This window comes from Equus przewalskii, chromosome X (genome assembly GCF_037783145.1).
Source record: "Equus przewalskii isolate Varuska chromosome X, EquPr2, whole genome shotgun sequence".
In the NCBI taxonomy this organism is placed as follows: domain Eukaryota; kingdom Metazoa; phylum Chordata; class Mammalia; order Perissodactyla; family Equidae; genus Equus; species Equus przewalskii.
The window spans coordinates 61,819-78,273 of record NC_091863.1 but is presented as its reverse complement, the minus strand read 5'-3'; the positions used below and the strand labels follow the sequence as shown (position 1 = coordinate 78,273).

The 16,455-nt window shown below is 62.3% G+C and overlaps 1 protein-coding gene across 48 annotated transcripts in view; it reads right to left on the bottom strand.

Annotated features, from left to right (window-relative positions):
• LOC103543810 (uncharacterized) overlaps nucleotides 1-16,455 on the bottom strand; it is a 56,954-nt gene that overhangs the window by 40,257 nt on the left and 242 nt on the right. For 5 of the 48 annotated variants that reach the window (XR_011535711.1, XR_011535712.1, XR_011535714.1 and 2 more), the window contains exons 1-7: nucleotides 12,409-16,450; nucleotides 11,862-12,274; nucleotides 10,852-11,039; nucleotides 9,470-9,545; nucleotides 8,909-8,996; nucleotides 3,314-3,415; nucleotides 19-3,196 (exon numbers count right to left, since the gene is read on the bottom strand). Coding sequence is in view for 7 of the 48 variants with exons in the window: in XM_070603560.1 (XP_070459661.1) it covers nucleotides 1,474-1,556; nucleotides 1,666-1,810; nucleotides 3,314-3,415; nucleotides 8,909-8,996; nucleotides 9,372-9,545; nucleotides 10,852-10,898 (639 nt within the window). In the remaining 41 variants the exon portion in view is untranslated. Of the gene's footprint in view, nucleotides 1-18; nucleotides 3,197-3,313; nucleotides 3,416-8,908; nucleotides 8,997-9,371; nucleotides 9,546-10,851; nucleotides 11,040-11,861; nucleotides 12,275-12,404; nucleotides 16,451-16,455 lie in introns of those variants that run through there. The other 43 variants (XR_011535749.1, XR_011535746.1, XR_011535748.1 and 40 more) reach the window with 43 other exon arrangements.

Here is a 16,455-nt window from a genome sequence, read left to right as displayed (position 1 = left end):
CCTCCCGGGAGCTCCCACCTCCGGGACCCTGGGCCGGTGTAGGTTCACGCAGCCCCACGCTCAGCCGGCAGGATCCTGCGGAACTTGGCGAGCACGAGCAGGGAGCCGGGGTTGCGGAGGCGCTGGTGGCCCGGCAGCTCCAGCTCCTCCAGGGAAGCCTCGGAGAGGGCGGAGGCCAGCCCGTGCCTGGGGCGGGGCGTACGGCAGGGGCGGGGCCACGGCGAGGGGCGGGGCGTGTGCCGGGGCGGGGCCACGGTGAGGGGCGGGGCGGGGCCACGGTGAGGGGCGGGGCGTAGGACAGTGAGCAGGGGCCCGGGTCAAAGGGGTGTGGGAGGGGCCTAGGTGCAGGGCAGGGTGTGGGAGGCACGGAGCCGACATGATAGGTGGGGGTATGGGAGGGGCCTAGGCGAGGGGAGAGCCCGGAATGAGGGGTGGGGCGTGGGGGGAGCACATAGGGCAGGGGCGGGGCCCAGGTGAAGGGTGTGGGAGAGGCCTAGACGAGGGGCGGGGCCTGGATGAGGGGAGGGGCGTGGCATGGGAGGGGTGGGCCGTAGGACAGGGGCGGGGCCCAGGTGAAAGGGTGGTGGGGGCCCCGGCAAGGGGCGGGGCCTGAATGAGGGATGGGGCGTGGGAGGGGCGGCTCGGAGGGCGGGAGGACGGACCAGGACCCCTCCGCCCCCAGCGCCACCTGTGATCCGGGGCCCGGCGTCTCGGGCACCTTGGAAGCCGAGCTCGAGCGGGAAGGGGGGGGTGGGCGAGGTGGGGCCGCAGATGACCCGGGCGGGGTCGCGGCCCAGGCCGTGCGTGTCCACGTGCTTCTGCAACAGCGGAGGAGGAGGGGGCCGTCAGAGCCTGGGGGTCCAGGGTCGGGGCGACCTCGCTGGGGGGCACCCTGGGCCTCGGGTCTGGGGGTGGCCGGTGCTCCGCGTTCCGGAGTGAGCAGGGGGTGGCGCCCCGTGTCCCGGAGTCTGGGCATCCGTGTCTGCGCGTTGACGCCCCTTCCAGGGAAGGTGAAGGGGGCGGGGGCGGGGGCGAGGGCTGCTCCCCCAACGGACCCCACAGAGGCTGAAAACCAGTGCTGCAGCAGCCCCCCCACCACAGGCGTGTACACCGCGCGTCTCTGCCCAGGGTGGGCCGCACCTGCGGAGGGCCGGGACCTTGCCCACACCCCCGACTACTTCAGGGAAGCCCCGGGGCCTCTGGATCAGGCTGTCAACCCAGGACGCGTGGGCAGCCTCCCCATCCCCTCCGCAGGCGACCCAGGTTCAAGAGAATCCAGAAAAGAACCCAGAAGAATCTCGGCCTGCCTCCAAAACTGCCCCCTGGCCCTCCGCAAAGATGAAAAGCAGAAATAAATGACGGGATCCCAGAAACCAGTCAGTCTTCTGCTCAAGGAGAAGGCCACACGCCAGCCCAGGCAGAAGCAGAGGTGCCAGGCTCCTCCGGACAGCCGACCTGAGGCCGAGGCGATTCTCACGGGGGCACAGACCGCTGACCCGCAGGACGCAGATAACAGACGGTGGAGATGTGGGGACCCGCACGCTGCCCCACGGCCCCTGCGGGGGGACACCGACACCACCCGTGTTCCATCTGCTCAGCAAGAGCTCCGACGGCCTCCGAGACGACGAACCCAACCGCACGCTGCCGACGAGGGAAGATGCTCACGATTCCCCAAGCGAGGAAAGCACGCACGGAACAGGCCGCAGGGAGCCTGGCGCGTCCACCAGCGCTGGACGTGGGGAACTTTCGGTTGGTCTGAACGTTTTATGTGCAGACGACGTCTACGAGGAGAAACAAGAAGCTCTTCCCCCTGAGGAACAAAGTGCAGGAAAAAATTAAGTCTAAAGGGAGACCTCAGTGTAGACAAAAGAATCTGCATGACCCTCCGGAAACGGGACGGGACAACCGCCTGTTCTCGCAGAACTGTGAGGCCGAGGCCGACAAGTGTCCTGGGAAAGGCCCGGTCACCTCGCCCCGTAGGCACCACAGGATCCTGCAGGATGGAGGTGCCGACCCGGGACGCCACGCTCAGTGCTCCCAGAGACCGTAGACACACTGTGCGCCCCGGCCAGGCGACCAAGCCAGGAGGATGGTGAGGAAGGGACGGCGGCGTCTCCTCTAAGACGATGAGGTTCTGGGACCACTCGGGCGCCTAAGTCAACATGGCGCCTTTCTCAACACGAGGGGCATCTCCTGACACCTCTAGGTGACCCCTCGTGACATGAAAGCCAGACAGATGGGTCTGGGAGACGGAACAAGGCGGCACCAAGATGCAGAGCAGAACACAGGCCACGCCTCACGGCTGTGGATTCCACACGTCACAGCCGTGGAGCCCACGTATCGGGGTAAACTGTCTCCCGTGAGGATTCTGTACAATCTCCTTCTGGAAACATCCGCCCTGAGACACGGGGAGAGAGACACCCTCAAGTCACTGCTGGGCAGCACGAGTCCCAACGTCCCCACACAGGGACACACGTGGAGTCCACACCGGTACCCAGGGGGCTCCCTATGACAGGACGGGCCCCGGTCAGGAGCACGGGGGGGGGGTCTGTGGATCGTCTGCAGTTCAAACACAGAACAGAGAGGGTGTGGGAACCTGCGCGCACACACATGGGGTTAGGGACGCCTGTCTCCGACGTGGGCAGACACCCTGCAGCTGCGTAGGACGCCCCGCCCCGTACAGCACGCGCGCGAGTCCCCTGGGTCCGTGCAGCTCAGAGGGCAGGAACGTCCCCGGGCTCAGCTAGAAAAGCCGCCCCACGGGGTACTATCGAGCCCACACAGAAGCACGGCCGCTCCCGGCCAGGCCAATGGGGGCGAGACCCCCATCCGGCCAGGAGACCAGGGCACATGACCCCCGCGTGATGGCCTTAGGAGCTGTGGGAGGTCAGCGGGGTCAGACGAGGTCAGGAGGGCGGAGGTCCCGCGATGGGGTCAGGTCCTAACAAGAGTCACAGAGCTGCCTCCCGTCTCTGCTGCGAGCACACAGCGAGGAGGGGCCATCGGTGACCCCAAAGAGAACCCGGAACTGGGGGAAATAAAGACAATAAAAATAAAATAAATAAAGTAAAATAAAGTAATCTGATGTTTAAGCCGCCCCGATTACGGTCCTTCGTTACGGCCGCCAGAACCAAGACGCCAGGACGCGCTGTTGTCACGAGCGACTGCAGACCAACCGCTAATGCGGTGACGCTTCCTAAGAAGGAAGAGGAACAGCCGGACCTGGGTGAGTCCCGGTGACGCCCGCCACCCTGCAGGCCAGGCAGCTCCGTCCCGTGGGGCAGCGGCCGACCTTCCGGAACAGCCCGCTCACCTGCGGCAGGTGGAGGCGCGGGCACAGCACGTTCTGGGGCCTGTCCTTCTGCCTCGTCCTGCTCACGGTATCCTGGATGGCGTCGCGGAAACAACGGGGAGGCTGTAAGTCAGACGGACGGACGGACGGACGGTTACCACGGCAACAGTGGATGCACAGACTGGTCACCTCGCGGTGCTCAACATCTCAAGACAGAGACTGACGACGGCCACACGCAGCCCAAGGCCACCGTCTCCCGATCCCAGGACCCCTGACCCCACTGTGCGCTCACCCTGGCCAGCCCCACGTGGGGGCCGCGCCCTGGGCCAGCGAGTGGGGTGCCTGCGACAGCCCACGGGGGAGCCGGTCCCCGAGCCCTTGGAGTGAGTGCACCTTCAGAGCGGGCCCAGCTCATGGCCGCTGCATCGGGCCCTCGACCTGGGGAATGATGAGGAGCGAGGGAGTGACGCCCCTCAGAGCCGCGCTGACCGTCCCGTTCCAGGCCTGAGCCAGCCCGTGGGCGCACAGCCGCGTGTCAGCAACAAGAGGGCGCCCAGGCGCAGCCTCCAGGATGGACGGGGGCTCAGCCCACACTGGTTTATAAGGTGGTCGTGGGCCGGGAGGGGACCAACCCGAGGAGCGCGAGGCGCAGAAAAAACCAGGGGAGACTGGAGGGTTACGGTTAAAAAAGGTAAAGAAAGAAGAGCCCACCATAGAAATAAAAGCTCTCAATTAAAAGGAATCCAGGGAAAGTCCTCGCAACAGATAAAGGGCTAAAGTCGCCACCGTGTTACAGACACACCAAGAGTCTACACCTGCACAGTCCTGGAGGGAAAGTGACACTGACTGTCAGACATGTCTGTCCACTCGTCTGTCCAACCATCTACCCATCTACCCACCACTCGACCCATCCATCATCCACCCATTTACCCACCCACCACCCACCCACCCATCCATCCCCCTGTCCACCCACATACCCACTCGTCCATCCATCCCTCCCTCCCCCTTCCTCCCACCCCCGCATCCATTCAAACCTTTTCCAGCTCCTTGTCATCACCAGGCACTGCCCTAAACAACGATCCAATCAGACCCCCCAAAACCCCGTCCCTGCCCTCATGGAGCTTCCATTCAATCTCAGTAGTAATGAGAGAACGAAACTGAAACAATGACCCTCTCCACCTGACGAGAAGGCACAGATGACAAAACGTGACGTCCTAACGGAAACACGCACCAGGAGATAGGTTTGGGAGGAGCTGTTAACAACATAAAAATCCTGATGAGCTGTTAAGGGGCGATGCCGTCCACAACAACACAGAGCGCCTTTGTCCAGACAGACAAGGAACAGGGTCGACAACAGGGGAGCCCCTGAGACTGCGGCTGTTCCTCTCTTCTGCGTTCACTGCACCTGCGGAACCTCCGACCACAAGCCTGTATCTTACGCAGGGAGAAAGTGGCACGGACGCGGGGTGAAGCCGGGACTGGGCGAGGCAGGAGGGCGGACCTCCAGGTAGAAGGGTGGACCTCGGCCGCCGCCTGCATCTCCACCTCGTCAGAGACCCCTGCGAACAGCCCCTCGGGATGAAGAGCTGACCCGGATGAGAAGGGGCCATGCCCACACCGGTCCCCACAGGGTCCCTGCTGCTCAGGCTGCGTGGGGGAGGGAGCTGCACACACCACGCGCCACGGCGTTAAATCCACCAAGGGGACGAGAACCGCGTCCCTTCCTCCTTTGCATCCTGGAGCCCAGCAGACAGGTTTTATGCCGAGGGTCCGACACCAGGCAGGACTCCATGCGGGCTGGGCATGTCGGGCGGGGCCGGGCTGTGCGCTCAGGTCCCAGGATCCTCTCTGGGAGCTGCTGCCGGGAGCACGATGGATCAGGACCACCACCGGCCCCCTTGACCCCTACAGCATGGACCTGGGCCCACACGTGGTAAGCTCCCAAGTGTCCCAGGGCCCCTTGTTTCCCCAATTCCACCCCCGAGGTTGAGTCCCCCAGACCCCAGCCCCCCGTGAACCTTGTGCTGCAGCCTGAACCCAGAGGACACCGCGGTGGATGGACAGGGGACGCAGCTCAGAGACCCAGGGAGGCGGCGCACCCCACGGGCCGCGGGAGAGCAGCCCTCAAGGCCCAGGCCGCCTCGCGCCTCCGGCTCCCCCTCCTGCCCCAGGCCCGACTGTGGCCCCGCCTCCTCCAGGAGCACGTGCTCCTTGAGGAAGGCGACCAGCGTGCTCTGCAGGACATGGCCGGGCCCTGGCGGCTCAGGATCAGCAGCAGATCGCAGAGCAGGAGGAAGGCCCGGCGGGCACGGAGGGGCATCCGTCCACCCTAAGAGGACAGATCCCGCCCCCACCCACCGCAGCCCCCCAGGACCCAGTGGACCAGCACCCCCGGGCCTTCCACAAGCAGGAAGGTGCAAATGAAACATGGGGGACATTTAGTGACATCGAAGGACCTGCTATGCAACGCCAGGACACGAGGTGACGGGCACAATGGCACGCAAACACAGCAACATGTATGTGCGAACAACACACACAACTGCCAAAGTGACTAAAAAAACCTGAGCTGAGCTGGAAGGGGATGGCCTGCGTGGGGGGGGGGGTCCTCACGCCCTCCCCTGTCAATCACCCCAGACAGGAAGACATCCGGGCTCGCGTCTCCAATGGGAAGTACCGCTGCGGCATGGAGGGAAGATGCTCTCCCCACCCGGCAACAGCCCAGCCAATCAGCGATGCCGCAGCTAAGCCAAGGACAAACAGCTCAACCAATCAGAAACACCACAGCCCAGCCAATGAAAACCGGCATAGCCCAGCGAATCAGAAGTGCCGCAGCTCAGCCAATGAGAAACAGCTCAGCCAATGAGTGACACTGCAGCTCAGCCAATCAGAAACACAGCAGCTCAATGAGAAACAGCTCAGCCAATCAGAAACAGCTGAGCCAATGAGGAGCCATTCCTGCCCTGGTCCGTCCCTCTTCGGATGGCCCTTCCTTCAGAGCGGCCCCGCCCTCCCCCTTTCTCTGTAAAGGCAGCTCCCCCCGTTCTCTGGATTTGCCTGTGGTTCTCCACAGCACGCACGTCCTGAGTTGCAATTCTTTGGTCTATTCCTGAACAGACTCATTTTGAGATAAAATAACGGGCAAATTTGCTTTTTAAGTTGCCACAAGATGCAAACACACAACATACATACAACACGCAAACATACAAACACACAACATGCATACGACGTGCAAACAACAAACACTACATACAAACGATGAACTGGGGAAACGTCTGCAGGAGAGAGGCCGGCACTGTGGCTGTGAACCAGAAACGTACAAACGAACAAAAAAGGACCAAAGCACACGCATAACAGGTGATCCCAGAGAAAATGCCCAAACCCTTGACCCCCTAGTAATCAAACATCCACCAAATGAGACATTTTTCCTCTAAGATATTGGTAAAAGCTCCTTTTTAAATTGACGCCCAATTTGCTGTGCAAAGCAGCAGCTCCTCATGGTGCATGGAGGACGGCAGAAAACCGAGTGACTCGCCCCGAGCCGCAAAGCGCTCAGAACAGCTTCATCCCAGGGCCCGCCCGGTGGTACAGCAGTTAAGTTTGCACGTTCTGCTTTGGTGACCTGGGATTCACTGGTTCGGATCCCAAGTGTGGACATGGCACCACTTGGCACGCCATGCTGTGGTAGATGTCCCACATATAAAGTAGAGGAAGATGGACATGATCTTAGCTCAGGACCACTCTTCCTCAGCAAAAAAGAGGAGGATTGGCAGCAGATGTTAGCTCAGGGCTAATCTTCCTCAAAAATAAAAAAAAAAAAAGCTTCATCCCTGGCACGAGATTGACCCATCAACATTTCATCCACGGGAACAACCAGCCGAGTTCCAGCATGAACTCTGAGCGTGTCCATCAACCCCACAGACGTCTAAAGGGTGGGCTGTGGCTGTGCAAATGGGACGTTCACACAATTCCTTCTCAGCGTTTGGGGAAAGACGCCATCGTCTGACACCCGAGTAAGATGTGTAGACGCCGTCACGTAAAACACCACACACCCCGACTTTCCCACGCACGGGGCACTTTCACCTTCCCGCCTCTTGCTCCTCTGACCCTGGGGACGGCCCGGCCAGGACAGAGAGCGTGACAGACCCCCTCTCGCTCAGCGCCCCACTCTGGTGGTTCAGGCCCATGCGGCAGCCAGGTCAGGCCTTGAGCAGCCTCTCCCTGAAGCCCAGGAGCCCCGTCAGCGGGAGCGCAGGCACCGCCTCAGAGGTTAGCATGTGCGTGATGTACCCGCCCGCCTGCACTGGCTCTGCCCGGCCATCTGTCCAACACACACGGGCCATGCGATGACGGAGGCGGTGAGGGAGGCCATCCCAACAGCCGCGCCATGGGCTTGGGACCCGGGGCCCCACCAGGCCACAGACCTGGGCGAGTCCCTGATGCGACAGAGCTCGGTTCTCCCGTCGGTGAACGTGGGTAGAAGTTGGTCTGGCCGGAAGGCGATGGTGGATGGACAAACTGACCGCAAACCCGTGTTGTGCCATGGGCGCCACCCAGACGCCAGGTCCCAGCACAGCAGGGTGCAGCTCCAGGGCTGCCTCAGGCCAGACATGACAAAACACACCCTCTAAGGACAAAGGGCGTGTGGGGAGTGAGCGGGTCAGTCCTGTGTGCTCATGCCGACAGGCTACGGTGCCCGGGGCTCACGTGGCGGCTGCTGTGAAGGTGCCGTGTGCACGAGGTTAACCTGCAGCCAGCGGACCCGAGGTCAGGGAGATGACCTCAGTAATGAGGGTGGGCCTCGTCCAATCAAGTGAGGGCCAAACAGCAGAGACTGAGGTCTCGGGACGAGATTCTGCCTCCAGACCAGGACAGAGAAACCCGCCCGAGACCCGGCTGCCCTCGGATTTCCGACACCCAGCCCACAGGCCAGCGAGCCAAACCTCCAAATCAATCTCCTGACGGCCATGTTCTGCGCGTCTGTTTCCTGAGACCCTGAGGGACACGCGGAGGCTGCTCCTCCCACCAGCTCCTGACCGAGCCCGACAGCTGGGACGTCAAACAATAACAAACGAGACTCCAGGACCAGACCCTCGGAGATCCACACTGCCACCCCACAGAACTGTCACCAGACCAGGGAGCGCTCGGGGCGGGGCGGGGGCAGGCGCTCAGAGATTATTTGAATCTCACCCCACACGATCGGTGGACTGGCCACGTGGCAGTGTGGGCGATGGCCCAAGTCAGCCCTCCTGTGAGAGCCAACGAGCCCAGGCCGGCCCCCAGGATGACGGACGCCTGCCAACAGGGGGGACAAGTTGCCGGTCAAAACGCGGACACCACCCCTGTCCTTCTCGTGTCCCCTCCAGACCCCACATCTAGAACTGACCTCCACCAGGTCCCCCGCCACCTGGGGCAGCAGCAGCTGTGTGGCCGCCACGATCTGCCAGAGGAGTGCACAGTAGGCACACTGGAGCGCACAGTGCACCACCTGCAGGACACGGGGCTGTCCCGGGGTCGGGGATGGACGGGGGACCCGCCCTGGGGACCTTCCCCACCTGACCCCCTCCCCCAGCACCATCCCCACCTCTGACCCCCCAGGGCCCTCCCCACCACCCTCACCTCGGTGGGCAGGCTGCCCTGGTGCCACTGGAAGGTCAGCAGGCTGTCCATCTTCTCACACAGGTTCCAGGGGCGCAGGGCGTGCGCACTGACCAGAAACACAAAACACACACACACACACACACACACACACACACACACACACACACACAGTCAGGGGGCCAACGGCTCGTCTCAGGTGCACGGGCTCAGTGGGCGCTCGACGTCCCCCGGGCGAGCCGCTGACACTGCCCGACAGGCCCTGGAACCGAGGGCTCACCCGCCCCAGGCGGCCCAGGTGGGGCTCCCTCCAGCGCACACGCCCAGTGCCTGACTGGCCGAGGCCTCGGTCCCAGCTCCAGGGGACACGGCTCTGGCCCCAGACGGGCTGCTCGGAGGGGGGACGGGCTCCCAGGTGCCCCAGGGCCCCCCCCACACCCACGGGCTGACCCTTGACCTCCGGGCCCTCCTGGCCTCCCCTCACCAGGACCAGAGACGGGGATGGGTGTCCGAGGGAGGACGACAGCCCTGTGCTTGGGGCTCGTGTGTGACCCCGAGGCGGCCTCCGCGTGCCCGGCTCACCCAGAGGAGGCGGCCCGTCTCCACAGCCGGGGGCAGACCCGCACCATCTCCCCGCGTCCCGGAACAGGCCTGGTTCCTGCACAGCGCGCAGACAGCGGAGGGCGCGGTCAGCAAGGCGACACCTTCCTGGCGGCCCGTCCTCCCTGGGACACCGGCCCGCGTCCCCGCCCGCGCTGTGTCCTCCCTCTTTCCAGAGGGCGGCCCTGGAAGACGGGCACAGGAGCCAGAGCCGCGGTCGGCCTCTGCAGGAGACAGATGTTTGCCATGACGGGGCCAGAGGACGCCCTGTGCATGCGGCCGGCGAGGAAGGGAAACAGTCACGTGCAGACCCGCCGCCTGCACGCATGTCCCCCGTCCCTGCACCTCGCGCCTCCCCAGGGGCACCCGCCCCACGAAGGGGTCTCCACTTTGGGCGGAGAAGGCGGGCGGGGAACCGCGATGCCGGCCTCTCAGACCCCAGACTGACGGTGGCACCTGGGTCGGGGGAAGCGAGACGGGACCCAGTCCTTCAGGGACAAGCGGCTCCTCACGAGGAAAGGGCCCGGATCAGGGCTGGCAGCCCCGCCCTCAGGCCTCTCGCCCTCAACCGCCTCTGCCAATAAAGTTTTATTGGAACGGCCTGTGTCAATAAAGTTTTATCGAAACCACGTGTGTCAATAAAGCTTTATTGGAACACCTGTGTCAGTGAAGTTTATTGGAAGGGCTGGCGTCAATAAAGTTTTATTGGAACCGCGTGTATCAATGAAGTTTCATGGGGACACAGCCCACTGGGTCACGTGACGTGTGTGCTGCTCTCACACTAACACACGGACAGGATGACCTGACGGCATGAAAATGAGGACAACTAGCCCTTCACAGGAACCGTCTGCCGACCAGGACCACGTAGACAAGCGCTGCCCGGGTGAGGCTGTGCTTCCTGGGGACCCCGGGGACCATGCAGCACGCTTGTGACCCCACATCTATTCACGCCCAGGGGTAGGAGCACCAGCACAGGCCCAGCGGGAACACTCAGGACCACAGAACGCGGCCTGTGTCCCCAGAGACCAGAGGGGGTCCCCAGGTGCACGGGGGGGCACAGAGCGGAGCCCCCAGGAGGACGGTTTGTCAAAGCTCCATGCAACAGAAACGATGGCGCCCAGACGCACTCAGTCAGCATGTGAGTCCTGCTGAGACGTCCCGACACCCTAGAACCTCACATGGGACCCGCCCAGAGACACTCACACGCCACCAACAGCCACACCTCCTGCCACAGGCACAGGCCCAGCGTGCGGGCAGCACGACCACCAGAGCAGCAACCAACACCAGCTGTGAGTGAGGGGACGTGATGAGAGAGTGGGGGCCGCGTCAGCTCTGTGACCCTCATCCCTGCACGGGGAGCTCACCCTTGTGCACGAGGTCGTCCACTTCCTGACAGTAAATCAGCGTCCATGCTTCTCCTGCGTCAGGCACACCCACACCGTCCCGTTGTTTTTAGCTCCCGAAATCCCACAGGTGACGTCCTCGCTGTCTCGGGCGCGTCCGTGTCAGCATCCCGCTCGGCCGGGCCTTTCCTGTGGTCCAGGCCTGTCTCCTGCAGGGACGCACGAGCAGTGGGGTGACTCCCCTCATCCCTGCACCCCAGGCGCATCCTGGGCTCCTGGAGGAGGCGTCCAAGGTGGGAGTGGGCAGGGGAGCCGCACGGCCTGGGGCTTTGGGTGCCGCCCACACCCCACCCCCACGTCGGTGTTCCCACAACCACAGGCCTGGGGTCTCCAAACGGCCAAGCCTGCAGCCTGAAGGGACCCGGGGCAGGACGGCTAAACGTCACGGGGTCCTCGGCCGACGCTGAGTGGGGCTCAGAGAAGCTGTGATGGAGCCATGAGCACAGGCCCCGTGAGGACGTCCACGCCATCCAGCCCAGTGCCCGCGATCGACGGCGGTGACGTGGCTGCTAAGGGTCACCTGTGGACCACGCACGCACGCATTTCTAGAGCCGGATTCAGTCTGCAGCCCACTCGCAAGTGCGCCTGCGACCACACAGGTACACGCATGCACCAACACATGCACATGGAAACACACCGCATGCACCGTGCACACGTGTGTGCCAGCACATGCACAGCACACACGGGCACATGCACACACACGTGCACAGGGAACACAGGGAACGCAGGGCAAAGTTCTACGTATTTTTCCCTTTTTCTCAGGTGCAATGTTTTTCAAAATAACAAGTGAAAAACGTTAATGGTAAACGACTTTTGACTCATAGGACTTTCTGAAGATGTTCCACACATATTGTGAGACGTGAGAAATTACTGTAGATCCTACATCTGCCATCAATGGATGAAGAAACAAAACGCAGTCCATCCCCACAATGGAATATTACGCAGCCCTGAAAAGGAAGGAAACTCTGTACCTGGTACATCATGAATGGGTCTTGACGACAAGATGCTCAGTGACGTCAGCCGACACAGACGGACAGATACTGTGTGACTCCACTCACAGGAGGTCACAGAGGAGTCAGATGCATAGAAACAAAAAGTAGACGTGGAGCCAGGTCTGAGAGAGGGGGGTGGGGACTCCGTTTAATGGCGTGGACGGGGACACCGCAGCCACGAGGAGCCAAACCTGAGTCTTCCACAGCAGGTCAGAGCTGAGGGACTGAAGGCTGCACGTGGCGGGGGCCACGAGGATGAGGACACGACGGTCACACACATGGGGCCTCATGGGAAGGGCTCGCGGGGGCTCCCGAGTCACGTCCTGTCTTGATTCGGATGGCGGCTACGTGATCCCACGTTATACGGATTCGTTACACGTGTACAACACACCCTGTAATAACCATTACAGTCTGTAATTTTTTTATGAAAAGGGGTCTTCCCACCCCGTGCAAAGGCCCTTCCCCAGGAGCGTTCAGAGTGGGGCCACCTCCACCCGTTCCAGAACCTTCCATCACCCACACCTGCCTGCAGCCTCACTCCCCATCCAGGCCCCACGTGATATCTCGGCGGATCCGCCTGCTCTCGTTCTCCCATCAGTGGCCTCGACGCCGTGTGTCCTCGTGTGCGCCTTCCACCCCCGAGCACCGTGTGCTGGGACCATCCGTGCCACGGCCACGTGTCGGCCTCAGTCGCTGTTCATGGCTGAACCACACCCGCCCTCTCCGCTCACGGCTCCGGGACTCACGCGGACTCCGGCCCGTCCACACGGCTGCTGAGAAGTCACCTCCCTCACGCCGGGCATCGACCTGGGAGGCTCTGAGTGGAGGCTGAAGATGAGCCTCACGGGCCCTGCAGACACCACGCTGCCCACAGCCCCGGGGAGAGGAGGGCGTGGTGGCCACGTGTGTGCACGGCACCAGCACGGAGCACGTGTGTGTGATCGCGAGCACGTGACGGGCCCGCGGGCAGGGCAGGTGGGGCTGCAGTCAGTGCCCCCTCCGCCGGCCTCCCGGCCCCACCAGGGGTCCCTGCGCCTGATCCCAGGCATAAGACAAGACGGCCGCCCCGCACGGCACCCTCGAGTCCACGGGGGCGAGCGGGGCGCATCCTCCCACTCGCTGGCTGGATCTGCTCCACGCTCCTCTCACGCCAGGCGGGATGACGCGCACGGCCTCGCGGGGAATCCCAGACGTGGAAACCACGCCGCTGCTGAGGAGACCCGGACGATCCGGGGAAGGAGACAAAAGAGCTGGGGCAGCCGCGTCCTCACGGCTTCCACGTCGCACACGGGCTGTTCCACGCGACTTCCAGGCACCAGCCGCAAGGGCCCAGCATCACCAGAGACCCCGCGAGGAGGGGTGTCCTGACCCCGGGGGTCGCGCCGCAGGGTGCGTGGGGGGCGGGGGCCAAGGAGGGGCCAGAAGAGACCCCAAGGAGACCCCAGGGAGACAGGGAGCCCCGTGGGTAGAGAGGGGCCCTGGGTCTGAGGACGGAGGGGACGCGAGGAAGGGAAGATGAAGGCCGTCCCAGGCACAGGCATCCCACAGGCGACTCCGGGCACCGGCAGGCTGGGCGGGTCCCTGCTGAGCCCTGTTATCACCGTCCTGTTCCCCAAACACTCGCTGTTCCACGTCCCCGTGAGTCGCCTGTCTCCCCGCGAAGCCTCGGCCCTCCCACACCCTCCTTGTCTCCGGCCGACGATTTAAGAAAAGAGCCTGCGCCATCTGGGCGTCGCTCAGGCTTCCCGGGTCTCCGCACGTCCACTGTGGTGAACCTTGATCCACTTTCTCCTCTTAGTCGGTCTCATGTCCGTTTAACCCGCAGCCCGGCCAGAAGGACCCACGTGGTACAGGCCGTGTCTCGGTCCCCTGCACACCTGACACAAGGGTTCACTCCACACGAGGCACGGACCTAACGCTGAGATGGAAACCACGAAACTTTCAGAACAAACATAGGAGGAAAATTCTGCAACGTAGGGTTAAAATGTTTTGATTGATCACAAAAAGCATCATCCATAAAAGAGCAGATACATCGGAGTTCATCAAAATTCAAAACTTTTGCTCCAGAAAACACATTGTTTGAGGAAATGAAAAGACAAGGCACCGTCTGATAGAAAAATACGTGCAAAGGACACGTCCAGTGAAGGAGCTTTATCAAGACTTTATAAAACAAGGCTCAAAACTCAACAGAAAGAAGACAAGCAAATCAATAAAAATGACCAGCAACGGCCGGCCCAGTGGCGGTTAAGTTCACACATTCCTCTTTGACGGCCTTGGCCTGGGGTTCGCAGGTTCGGATCCTGAGTGTGGACGCGGCACCGCTTGTGAAGCCATGCTGTGGCAGGCGTCCCACATATAAACTGGAGGAAGGTGGGCACCGATGGTAGCTCAGGGCCAGTCTTCCTCAACAAGAAAAAAAAAAAAAGACCAGCAAAAGATTGCAACACACTCCTCACGAAAGCATACATATGGATCCAAAGATGCTCAGCATCAGAGAAACGGGATTAAAACCACAGCAAACACCACTTCCTGACTATCACAACGGCTAAAACCAACAAGGCTGACGAGCACAGGAGCGTGTGAGGCCTCTGGACTCTCCCACCGCAGACGGGAGCGTGAAACAGTGTGACCAGGGTGGACGACAGCTTGGGGGTCTCGCAAAAAGCACACGTTCCAGACTCCAGCCACTCGCTGCTGGTCCCGACCCAGGAGAAACGAAGGCCCATTTCCGGGCAAAGGCTTGTGCACAGAAGTCCCTACAGCGGCTCCACCTGGGCGCCGAGCAGGAAAACCTGGGCCTACGCGACGGAGGGAGACGCCCGCACGGACGCAGCCTCAGGACACACGTCTCACGGAGGCGGCACTGCTCCCGCCCGAGTCGCCCAGACCCGCCTCCCCTGCGACATCAGAACTGCTCAGCCAGGAAGCTGCAGCCCCCCGCCCGCCGGGCCGCGCACCCCCAAGCCCACTTACAGGGGCCCAACCGTGTTCAAGGCCCAAATCAGCAATTCCGCCACATTCTGGGGGCTTCTCCAGGGCAGCGACACCGACCACACTGAGGCTGCTGTGTATTTCCACTGTGAGATGCACGAGGGGGGACCATGAAGCAGTGAGCTCGCTGCACCGCGGTCACGTCCCCACAGACACACGTAAGGCCGACGAACAGAGGGAGGAAATCAGTTACAAAACACCCGTCGGACCCCATTCCAGGCAGGCGGTCCACACACAATGTGCAGTAAACACAGAGCTGCACACTGACTGGCAGCATATTCGGGACACATTAAGCTAAACATTTTACAAAGCAACACAGACAACACGATACGACACATACAGTAACATGGTGCGGTGCGTACACCCGTCCCAGGCCGACGCGCCGCGCATCTGTCCTCAGTTTCCTCCTCTCCCCCCAGATCTTCCCGTGGCCTCATCGTCACAAAGGGTGTGGACCACCCGAGCTCACCAACTCGTGAAGTCAGCATCCTAAGTTTGAATTCAGTCTCGTCCCGTCCACAGGCAAATGGCACCAGGATGGTCCACGTCTTTCGGCGGCAACGCTGAGTCAAGATCCCAAGATGTCACCGATTGTCCTCAAGGCTAACAATCTACGTCTCAATCCCCATTTCTACTTCTGCACAGTGTGATCCCATTTGTCAGGCCGTGTAGACGACAGATCCCGCCAGTAACGCACCGTCTCAAGGTCGCTTTCATCCCTTACACACATCCCTCGATGCTACTGGGTTTCCAAGGCCGCTTGGGGCTCCGTTCTGTCTTTCCAGTCGTGTGGCGTCTCCCTCATCCTCTATTACACGATGTGATGTAACCTCACCTCCCGAAACCTCAGAAAGGCCATGGCCTCCTGCAGACACTTAGAAAAGAACATTTCAACGAACCGACAATGGTTCTCCCGTGAAAACCAGAACCTCCGTGGAGGCTGGAATTCTGTGACCCCTTCAGCACCGGGCACTCCGCATGCTGCCTGCAGGAGAAACTGCGACCAGTCTGAACGGGTGAGGCTCCCTGGAACCAGCCCACCCTCACCACATGCTCGACCCAGCGGGCTCTGCCATCATTTCCCAAGCCACATCCACAAGCCACATTCGGACCCCCAAGGCAGGATCTAAGACCCCGGAGGGGGACTGCACTCGGACTCACAAAGGCAGGATTGGGACCCCCGGGCCGCATTTGCATCCCCAAGGCAGGATCTGGGACCCAGGGGCTACACTCGGACTCACAAAGGCAGGATCTGGGACCCCCGGGCCGCACTCCGACTCAGAAAGGCAGGATCTGGGACTCCCGGGCTGCACTCGGATCCCCCAAGGCAGGATCTGGGACCCCGGAGGCCACACTGGGACTCAGATGGGCAGGATCTGGGAGCCCCGGGGCCGCACTCGGACTCACAAAGGCAGGATCCGAGACGCCCGGGCCGCACTCAGACCGCCAAGCAGAGTTCGCGCCCCCCGGGAACGGGGTTGGCCCCGGACAGGCCCCGACGGTGCGCGGAGGCCGGGGCGGGCGCGGGAGGCGCGGCGTGGGGGGCGGGCCGCAGTCGGGCGCGGGGCCCGGCCGCGAGCAG